Below are 11,338 nucleotides of genomic sequence, written 5' to 3'. Positions count from 1 at the left end.
CATTTTTCTGCAGCTTGAACTTGCACAGTCTGGTGTTATAACTTTGGTAATATGGATTGGCTTATGTAGTTGAGAAAAGCCCTCTTGCTCTAGTTTCTAATTTTTGCCTTATGCAAATTATACTCAATCCTCAAACTCATCAAGAAATGCAAAGTAACATTTTATCCTCAGAGGCAGAATGTTGAGGTCAGACAGCCTGAAAGTGTATTGTTATGCTAAGTGAAAGAAGCCAGTCACAGAAGACGCACATCCTATTATTTCCTTTGCATAAAATATCCACTAATAGGCAAACCTTAGGGACAGAGAGTAGATTAATGATTGCCTGGTGCTGGGGACTAGGGGAGGCAGGAAAATGGAGATGATTTTGGAGGGGATGGTGATAAAAATGTTCAAAAATTACATTATGGTGATGGTTGTACAACTGAATAAATACGCTAAAAAACACGGACTTATGCACTTTAAATGGGAGAGCTTTATGGTACATAAATTATATTTTAAATAAAGCTATTAAAATGATGTGTTCAGGCATGCAAGTAAAATAACACGAATAATGAAATCACTTTGGATGTTGTATTTTCTTTGACAAAATGCTCAGAATACTTTCAAATGTCTTTTTAAATGTAAAAAATTTGAATTAGCCAGGAGTGACAATTAACTCTATACACTCCAGTTTACATCTGAGAAATGGGTTCATAACCCAAACTCTTCAATTCACTGTCTATACTGGATTATTTCTCTGAATACTTCTAATGCTTCCTTCTACTCATCCCTCCTTCTTCCATCCCCCTCTCTCACAGACACACAAACACAATCTACATTTATATGTTAGACAGATGAAGCCCATACAATTTAAATTAGGCTCACAGTTTAAGCTTTTCTCAAAAACAAAATACTTGATAGTGCTCAAATAATTCAAAGTCTGTTATTCTATGGAATAGAGTTCTATCTTTAAGTGTTAAATGTGTGCTGTGCTTAATCGTGTCCGACTCTTTGAGACCCCATGGACTATAGTCCACCAGGCTCCTCTATCCATGGGATTTTTCAGGCATGATTACTGGAGTGGGTTGCCATTCCCTTCTCCAGGGAATCTTCCCCATCCAGGGGTTGAACCCAAGTCTCCTGGGTCTCCAGCATTGGCAGGGGGATTCTTTATCACTGAGCTGCCTTCGAAGCCTCAAGGTGTTAAATGCCACAGCACAATTTATCTTTTATTACAATTATTAAAAAACTATTGTGCACATTCATTCTATCCTACAGAACATGTAAAGGAATTAAATTCCTATAAGAGCTTTAGAAGTAGCCAAACAGATCAAGCAGTGGATGAACAACTATGACATGGCAGTCTTCTAAAAATTCTATAGTAAATTCTAACTTTAAAAAAGATATAAAATGAGTACATTTGCATTGCATTGCTCAAGGTGTAAATAACACATAAACAAAAGTGGAGAAATGTTTACTATCTTATATAGAATACAAAAGAAGCCTATTTTCACCAGAAATATTTGCCAAGACAGCCAAATCAATCTGCACTGCTGTGCCTTTCAGAGAACTGCAAACTTTTAAGTATTAATAATAATTGCTAAAGGGAAGTGTGATGCTTATAATGTATGTTTGAAATGATTTTTCAGGTTAACAGACAGACATAAACTTAAAGCAATCAAGAGTTAAGAGAAATTTTTAAAAATATGAAACAGGTTTTGTAGTGGCCTGTATGGTTATATTGCGTGTGCATCAGAGTTGCAGAGATTTCCAGGAAGAATTCACTCACAGCAGCTCAGCGTGGTAGGAAAGGAGATAGGTTGGCTCCAGTCCCTGGAACAAGCAGTGGGCAGGTGGGTGTGGCGCCAAGACGCTCTCTTGATTGGCTGCCCTCGGAGCATCAGGTGCCTGTGTTCTCTTGCACAGGCTCGAATGATCTCCAAGTCCAGACTGTCTGTGCGTTAACAAAGTGCCTCGCCCAAACTTCACAAGGTTATCTGATCACTGATAGTGTGAGCCTTGACTTTTTCCCTGAGTGACGTTTCCTTTGTAACAGACATAAAAAGCTTCAGGTTAAAAGATACTAAGCTTTTTATAAACATTTAACAAACAAGTATAGGCGAGGACATTTGCCGTGTAAGCTTAAAACAATGTAAAACGTTAAATGGGCATGCATAAAAAAATGACCAGAAAGCTCCAGAACTCCACATGTAGGAAAGTTTTTTCTATCTACTTACCTATCTATATATCCATCATTTAAATTAAAGTCCTGTTATTTGCACACGCTGGGTACTTTTCATCCTTTTTTGCACTTAATCATTTCAAAATGCCTGAACTTAATGACATTCCTGTTGTATAGAGGAGGGAATATGAAACTCAAGAAAGATTAAATAACAGTAACCACAAAGTGTTTTGGGGTTTGTTTGTGTTTTTTGTGATCCAAAGAAAGAATGAAAATGTATTTGATGTATTATATTTTAATGGTGCTCTAGTTGCCAATTGCTCTGTGTTCTTTTGCACAGGCTAACATGATCTCCAAGTCCAGACTGTCTGTGCCTTAACAAAGTGCCTTGCCTAAACCTTGCCCAAACCAAAAAAAGCTGGGAAGCAGGTATTTTTTCTACATGCATGGTTCATTGCAGCTTTTATTTTGTGGCTCTTTTGCTAAATTAATATGATGAAATGGCTAAGTGGACTCTAAAAGTGCATCTATATTGAAGTGAACCTGGTCTCTATCACCAAAATTATATTTAACCTAGAAAAAAACATGGGTAATACAAATAAAATTTATAAATTCATAATTTTAAATATTAAAAAAATTTACTGAAGGAGGAAATGGCAACCCATTCCAGTATTCTTGCTGGGAAAATTTCCCATGGACAGAGAAGCCTGACGGGCTACGATCCATAGGGTCACAAAGAGTCACCGCCCAACTGAACAACTAAGCAGGCACGCACGCCTGAAGGATAGAGTATGACGCTAGCCACAACTTAAAATAAGGAACCAAAAGAAGTCAGCAAAGGCAAGAAGAAAGGAACATTTTGAGACACTGAAAGGCAACCCAGAAAAAAATATTTAAATCTACTGACTTTAATAAAAACAAAAACAAGATGTTACTAAATATTGCTATAAAAGACTTTCCCATTGCTACCCAACTGTATCCTAGGATTGAATTGTAGAGAGGGGGAAACCCAAGCTGTATCTAAACAGAGATGATAATATGACAATAAGGATGAGGATGAGAATGAAGCTGAAGTTGTAGCTCTGGAATCTAGGGCCTGAGGTTGGAGCAGCTGATAAGTGAAGATACTGGTCTTGTACATCTCTTCTTTTATTTATTGCCTAACAAAGCTACCCAAGTAGCTACGTATCCAAGGGAGGATTAATCTCTTCAGACAGAATTAGTTCTTGATTGGTAAAGCTGGGAGTTATCCTCTCAAAAAGTTAAAGTACAAATAAATGTTATATTTTGCTAATTTGCTACTATCTCCTTCCTCCATCAGCATCAAGTAAAGGGAGCAGGGTTACTTTCTTTGCTTTGGGGGCAAAGGAATTGTGGGGTGTAGGGAAAATTGCTTTAAATGATAAAAGTACAGTGTTAAATAAATCAGACACATTTTAAAGATTTTCGTTTCTTTGGGTTGGAAATATTCATCTCTTCCCCTCTTCCAAACACTTAAGAAAACAAAAAATGAAGAGAAAGAAAAAAAAAGTCATGTTCTAATATCAACATTAAAGTATTTGTTTAAATACAGTTAGATTTTTTTTTTAAGATTTTTTAAAAAAGAGAATAATTGAAAAACAAAAAAGAGAGAGAATGCATTGCAATGGCATCTGCTGCTAAGTCACTTCAGTCGTGTCCAACTCTGTGCGACCCCATAGATGGCAGCCCACCAGGCTCCTCTGTTCCTGGGATTCTCCAAGCAAGAATACTAGAGTGGGTTGCCATTTCCTTCTCCAATGCATGAAAGTGAAAAGTGAAAGTGAAGTCGCTCAGTCATGTTTGACTTTTAGCGACCCCATGGACTGCAGCCTACCAAGCTCCTCTGTCCATGGGATTTTCCAGGCAAGAGTACTGGAGTGGGGTGCCATTGCCTTCTACGGCAATGGCATCTGTAATGGCATAAACCCCAATAAGGCTTTGGGGTTTCCCACGTGGCACTAGTGGTAAAGAAACTGCCTACCAATGCAGGAGACACAAGAAACTCGGGTTCAATCCCTGGGTCGGGAAGAAATGGCAACCTACTCCAGCATTCATGCCTGGAAAATTCCATGGACAGAGAGAAGCTTGTCAGACTACAGTCCATGGGCCGCAAAGAGTCAGACATGACTGAGTGACTGAGCACACACATACATACGCACACAGAGAATAAGGCTTTACAGTGCGGGGTTGCATCAGAACCTACCAGAGATACAGATTCTGCCACAGAGGAACCGCAACAGGTGGAGGGAGAGAAGGATTTAGGCCTTTCCTAGAGGACAGCTCATAAAAACGAAAAAGAATGTCACAAACATAATCCATGGATTTATAATCCCTATTTGTTTAAAAGCAGTTTTTATTTTCCATTTTCAAAGAAAAACAAAAGCAAAGTTAAAAACCTCAGTCCATGTAGGAAATCAAAGGAGAGCATGAAAGTTTTATGCGGAGGGCTTCACATTCTGCGATACTTTTCAGACAAAGCATCAAAGGCCTAGAATGAACAGGAGCTGAGCCTGACTCACCAAAGACATATTTGAAGTGCCCCCTGCTGACGTTCTGGTGATACTGTAAAGTATCAAAAAACTGTTTTAAAGGACTTGACACAGAATTGACTTATCTTCAGGCTCTTGTATTGTTATTTGGGGTTTCTTGTTTCTTTTGTTAAATTATACACAAGGTGAAGGAACTTTTTTGCTCTTTTCACCTCTGTGGTACTTCCCATAGCAGCAAACTGTGCTGGGAAATTAGGACGTTCTTCATCAATCGTTGATGGATGAATTAACATTGAGTAAAAGATTATCTTTTTGGCATTGTATAGAGTTGATGAGTTTCTCACAATAAGTGTACTGGGGTGGTTTGCCATTCCCTCCTCCAGCGGATCACGTTTTGTCAGAACTCTCTGCTATGACCCATCCGTCTTGGGTGACCCTACACAGCATGGCTTATAGCTTCATTGAGTTACTCAAGCCCCTTGGAAATGACAAGGCAGTGATCCTTGGAGGGGGATCTGATGCAAACAGATGACTCATTGGAAAAGTCTCTGATGCTGGGAAAGATTGAGGGCAGAAGGAGAAGAGAGCAGTCAGAGGATGAGATGTCTGGACAGCATCACAGATGCAATGAACATGAACTTTGGCAAACTCTGGGAGATGGTGAGGGAAAGGGAGGCCTGGTGTGCTGCAGTCTGTGGGGTTGCAAAGAGTTGGACACGACTGGGCGACTGAACAACAACAAAAGATTATCTAGTGCAAAATGGGAGAAAGCAGGATTTCTTTTTTGTGTAAGCAATATTTTATTTAGTAATTTCTCTTTACAACTGAAACTCTGGGAATTCAAAATTAACATCCTTGCCTGTGAGCTTCTTATAGACACCAGAAAAGTCTTTCTGTAATCTCAGACTTCCAATACTCTAGTCTCTCTCCAGAAGCTAATAGTTTCCTTTTACGTGTGTATTTCTAGATAAGGCCATACATTGCCTCATACATGTGTTTCTAAAAGTGTGCTTGTGTTTATTCATCCACACACACACAACTTTATTTGTTGTTGTTGTTGTTGTTGTTTTTGCAGAAATGAGCTTGTGCAGAAGGGTTCTCCCCTTTTTCTTTCTTTTTATGGCTAAGTTGTACCATCATTTATTAAACCTTGGAGACTCAGACAGTAAAGAATCCGTCTGTAATGCAGGAGACCCAGGTTGGATCCTTGGATAAAGAAGATCCCCTAGAGAAGAGAATGGCTACCCACTCCAGTGTTCTTGCCTGGAGAATCCCAGGGACGGGGAGCCCGGTGGGCTACCATCTATGGGGTCGCACAGAGTCAGACACAACTGAAGCGACTTAGCAGCAGCAGCAGCAACAGTATTTAAAAATTTTTTACTTGCAAAGTTCCTCCAACTCTCAATTGACTTTCCATCATTAAAACTTTCTTCACTTTTTTTTTTTAAGATTATTGAGTTTCTTTGTCCTCTTGATAAGAGCCCCATATTTATATTTACCAGATTCAGAAGGGGAGGAACTAAATGAATCTTCTAAAAACATTTATTGGGGTAAATCTAATATTACTATCTGTATCTCCTGCCTGAAAGTCTAGAACTCTTTTTATTAAGACCATGTTCCCAGTGGAAGAGCCTAGGATTCAGAGTAGCAGATTTTTTTTTACCCCTTTGGTCTTTGATTTTTCCATGATAAGATGCCAAAATATTTAGATGAAAAATGAAAAAAAATGCAGTCACCAATATATTTTACTTTCATATTTTTATGCATATAAATTTATCAAACATTCTATACGGTTTGATAGATATGAATATTCAGCAAAACATAAATTGTAAGTAAAATGTAAATTTTCAGCTTATTGTCATAAACACTGACTGCATCACAAGCCCTCAATAAACATTTGATAATAATATTTTTCTGTGCAATATTTGAATATGAATTAAAGAAAAACGTTAAAATTTGCCTATATGTAGATTTACTCTGAATCTGGGCTTCCTCGGTGGCTCAGGGGTAAAGAATCTACTTGCAATGCAGGAGAAACAGATGATGAGGGTTTGATCCCTGAGTTGGGAAGATCCCCTGGAGGAAGGCATAGTAACCCATTCCAGTATTCTTGCCTGGAGAATCCCATGGACAGAGGAGCCTGGCAGGCTACAATCCATAGGGTCACAAAGAGTTGGATCCAACTGAAGTGACTGAGAATGCACACACTCTGAAACTGGATGTGGTTTGTGAGAACTTGACCTCACCAGAGGTCAAGAATGGAAGTTTTCTTTTTCTTCTTATTTGCTATTATTTTGTTAAGGAAATTGAGATACAGTGGACTATTACTATTCCATGCTGTTGTGAGGGTGAAGTGCAAGTCCTTGTTTTCCAGTTTATAATGTGGGCTGGGGGTTAGCGATTTACCTAATAACCACTCTGAGCTTCTCAGATTCTTCATTTGTAAAAATGAGAAAATAGTATCTGCCCTGGCTTCTTCCTAGGGGATTTTGAAATCAAATGAGGTCAATTTTTAAAGGACTTAGTGAAATGAAGGATGTTTTACATATGTTGAGGTTTAAGGATTATTCATAGCTTCTTGACATTGTTTCCTTCTAAGGTATGACACAAGAGCATTTTGAAATGTTATATTGCTCCCCAGAAGTAGACCTTCAAAGTTGGTAATTAAAAATCATAACAAGAAAGAAGTTTCACTTCATGCTTACTCAACTTGATGGTGTTTCTGAAACTGTGCTGATGTCTACGTAGAAAGTGAATTTACACTCAGAATTGTTCTGGCTCAGTTTGTACTATCGCAACAAGTAGGAACTTTTCCTAACGCTTACAATTTTACCCTTCATAAGTCAAAGTTCTAAGAAATTCACCAGGAAATATCTTTGGAACCCAGAACCCAAGGCCACTTCTCCATTATGGGAATTTACTGGTAAAAATGTGGGAGACAATACATCATGGGTGTTCAATGTCTACCACTCCGATGTACCTGAGTGGAGTGATTTGTGTGCTTGTGAATTTCCTGCATCTGAAGTTTTATAAGAGAGCTGTCTCTCATGCTCTGTTACTGTAGTGTCATCTTAGAAGAGTCAAGAGGCAAATCCAATTGATGCCTTATCTCCTAATTATATTTTCTTTAAGGGCTCTGAGGACATCTGCATGGATGATATTTGAGAATGTGAAGACTTTGGAAGGATGTGGCAGCTAGTTGGTGACCACTGACCTTTGTTTCTTCACTCTTTTGGCAGCTCAGCTTCCAATGCCCAGTGGTCTGGATCTAGGTGAGAGGTGGCATTTTCCCTGGACTGAAACATACACCAGGATTCTGTAGGCATAAAGGCTGTGACTGGACATGTGCCAAAGTTTCTTCTCCTTCCTCTTTTGCTTTCCCTTACAAACTAACTAGTGAATACAAATATTCCAAACCCTAAATTCCTGGAATCTCAATTGTCAACAAAGAGATCATAGCTGTGAGGTTTTTGTAGAGAATGGGACTATACACTCTATTCCCAAATCTAATATTTTATTTCTCAGTCTCATAGATTCTTTTCGGGTACTTGTTTTCTTCTAAAACAGAAAATCTCAGTCATCTTAAACAAGAGAAAAATCATGATCGGAGAGAAAGAATTAATTTTTTCTATTTTAATGTCTTTACTATAAATATGGCTTTATTTTTTAAGAAGTGAAGAATAAATGTACAAGATGAAAACAATGTTTTTTGTTTTGTTTCTGTAAACAGGAGTTTGCACTGAATGTAAATTTGTAGATTTGTTGAGAAAGGCAGTAAGAATCTTTGGTTATTGTTTTGGATTTTGGTTTTGGTTTTCTGTTCTTTGAGTTTGTTGGAGAGCTCTCATATTTGGTGGCTATTTTTATGATGCCTTTGGAATCATTCTGTGTTTGAAGTATTTCCTTGTAAAAATGTTTGCCCTTGTAGATTTAGTCAAACAGGATTTATTTTCTTAAATGATAAAAATTTGGGTTGATTTTTTTAATGGTTGAAATGTTTAATCTATGGCTATGTGGTGACTTAAAATAGGGGACTGAATACATGATCTTGTCATCATTTGCTACATCTCAGTGAAGATTAGCCCATGCTTTGCAAAGACATGCTATAGAAAGATGTAAAAAAATACCTTCTCTTGTATAATATATTGAGTGCCTAGTTATCATTGGAAAAGATCCTGATGCTGGGAAAGAATGAAGGCATGAGAAGGGGACGACAGAGGATTAGATGACATCACCAACTCAATGGACATGAGTTTGAACAAGTTCCGGGAGTTGGTGATAGACAGGAAAGCCTGATGTGCTGCAGTTCACAGGGATGCAAAGAGTTGGACATGACTGAGCAACTGAACTGAACTAACAGTGAGCAGAGATATTATTTTTTGTGGCTTTGGCTTGGTGGCGCAGTTGGGAGTTAAAAGAATTCTGTAGTAGTGTAGCAGCTATGGTTTCTAGAGTTTGCCTTTATTCCATTAAGAATATATAGAAGCTGGGGCTTCTCTGGTGGTCCAGTGGCTAAGATTTAGTGCTCCCAATGCAGGGGGCTCAGAATCAATCTCTGGTCAGAGAAATAGATTTTGCATGCTGCAACTAAGAGTTCTCATGTCCCAAAGAAAAATCCCACCTCCTGCACCTAGGACCCAGAGCAGTCAAATAAATACTTTTTTAAGAAAAAGTATATAGAAGTTTTTCAGACAGGTTGTTTATATGATTAAAAAAACCTTAATATTTGCAAAGCTACAAACAGCTTGGTAATTCTTTTTCAAGTTTTCAGTGTAGACATGCATTGCTGTATGTGAATCCAGTATCAGAACCCTACTGTACGATCGTAATTTGTGGCATAACACAGACATGTCTCCATACATGTTTAATTTTATATGACTTCAAACCTAGACACTATATTTTATTTATACAGTTTGCCACTATTTATATCATCATTCTATAATTTCCACTGAGGTTTAAATGTGTATATATAAAGGGAATGTCAAAATAAACACAAGGCAGTCAAGTAAAGGCATCAATTCTGACTGAACTCTAGGCTTATTTTTATGAGTACTCAGCCCTCTTTATGTTGTTCTAAAGATTCAATTACTTTACCTGGGGCTTATTTTCCTGCCCTATTTGACTAAGAACACACATGAGGAGACAGACATCATTTGTAAAAATCCAAAATCCTTTTGACCATTTGCTTATTTTCCTACTGCCTAACTGCACATCTCCTTTATCTTGGTACCTAAAAGGAACAAAAAATTTGAACTAATGACAGAAGTACACATGATGGCTTCCTTCAAACTTCTTTTGTGATCTGTCATTTATCAATAAAAGTAGTAACTTTTTCCAAGGATCATGCATGGAGAATATATTGGCACTCTGCTGAGAACCATGAAATTGAAACTGGTGAGGAAAATTAACAATGGGTGGAGTTAAGATCTAGAGATAATAAAGGGGCAAACTTGGGACTCTTTCCATGTGTTTTCTTAGAACATGCTTTCCTGGTTAGAAGCACAATCGGTCTTTCAGAAAAGAAAGGGAGCAGAGAATCAGAATAAAGTAAAAACATCTTCTTTAGCCTTTGATACTACAGTTATAAATATGTACTCCTACTTTCTATAATGTAATAATTTAATATTTCTTTACAGAGGAACATGACCTGCTAAAATGTGATGTACAGGCTTCCTGTACAGGCTTCCCAGGTGGGGCTAATGGTAAAGAACCTGCCTATCAATTCAGAAAACATAAGGATGTGGGTTCCATCCCTGGGTCAGGAAGATCCCCTGGAGGAGGGCATGGCAACCCACTACAGTATTCTTGCCAGGAGAATCCTATGGACAGAGAAGCCCCAGGGGCTACAGTCCATAGGGTCACAGAGAGTCAGATACAACTGAAGCGACTTAGCACACACAAGATGATACAACATGCTTAACTCTCCTACTTGCTTGTGCAAAAGAAAGACAGCATTGATATAAATTTCCCTAGAACTAACACTATGAGAGAATGTCCCCTCTTAAAAGTCTCATGTGCTGAGCATTAAAGAATAAACTTCAGCACCCAAATTCTTAAGTGAATTAGAGGATGCATGAGCCCTGAGTTTTCCCTAACACCCTCTGGGGATAAGTGATAATCTAAGAGAGCTGATGTCCAGCAGTGACCAAGAGGCATTTGATGGTGCAGATTCTTATCCCCTGCTCTCCTCTCATACTGACATTGGAATGGTACGAGAGTTCAAAAAACTTTCCATGTTATCCTCTTTGATCCACAATAGCCTTCAGAGGTAGGCAGGACAAGAAGTCATAGTTTCTTCTTATATGAGAGGAAAATGAAGCTCACTGATGCTTGGGATCTGTTTAAGGCTATGCTGGGCAGCTGGATTAGAAACCCACTCCTTTCATTGTGGTTCCTCCCTGCAATGTCCCCTGTGAAAGTTCTGATAGGACTTGAATAGGAACTCTTGGAGGGGCATCTGCCAAAGAACTCTAATGGGGGTAAGGGAACAATCCTCCAATTGGGAAAGAGTCCTGGGCGGTGCATCTACCCCACGAGTAAGACATCAAATTGAGCTTTGGAGGCTCTCGCTTATAATTGTGGGATGCAAACTGATATTATTATCACTTTGCTCACAAAACTGCAGCTCCAGTTTTTCTTTAACAATTAAGTATTTGGAAATTACCCC

General features: G+C 38.4%; 1 protein-coding gene across 1 annotated transcript in view; it reads left to right on the top strand.

Annotated features, from left to right (window-relative positions):
• The first annotated feature begins 10,802 nt into the window (after nucleotides 1-10,802).
• The window catches only part of LOC147367288 (zinc finger protein 41-like), a 44,282-nt gene continuing 43,746 nt past the window's right edge, over nucleotides 10,803-11,338 (top strand). Inside the window, exon 1 of the mRNA XM_086414119.1 lies at nucleotides 10,803-10,880. Within this exon, the coding sequence (XP_086270245.1) occupies nucleotides 10,803-10,880 (78 nt within the window). The remainder of the gene's footprint in view (nucleotides 10,881-11,338) is intronic.

This window comes from Bos grunniens, chromosome 8, assembly GCF_055505025.1.
Source record: "Bos grunniens cultivar Pamir isolate PY7600 chromosome 8, Bosgru_T2T1.0, whole genome shotgun sequence".
Classification (NCBI taxonomy): domain Eukaryota; kingdom Metazoa; phylum Chordata; class Mammalia; order Artiodactyla; family Bovidae; genus Bos; species Bos grunniens.
Note: the sequence above shows the minus strand (reverse complement) of the source record. Positions and strands in the feature narration are given on the sequence as shown.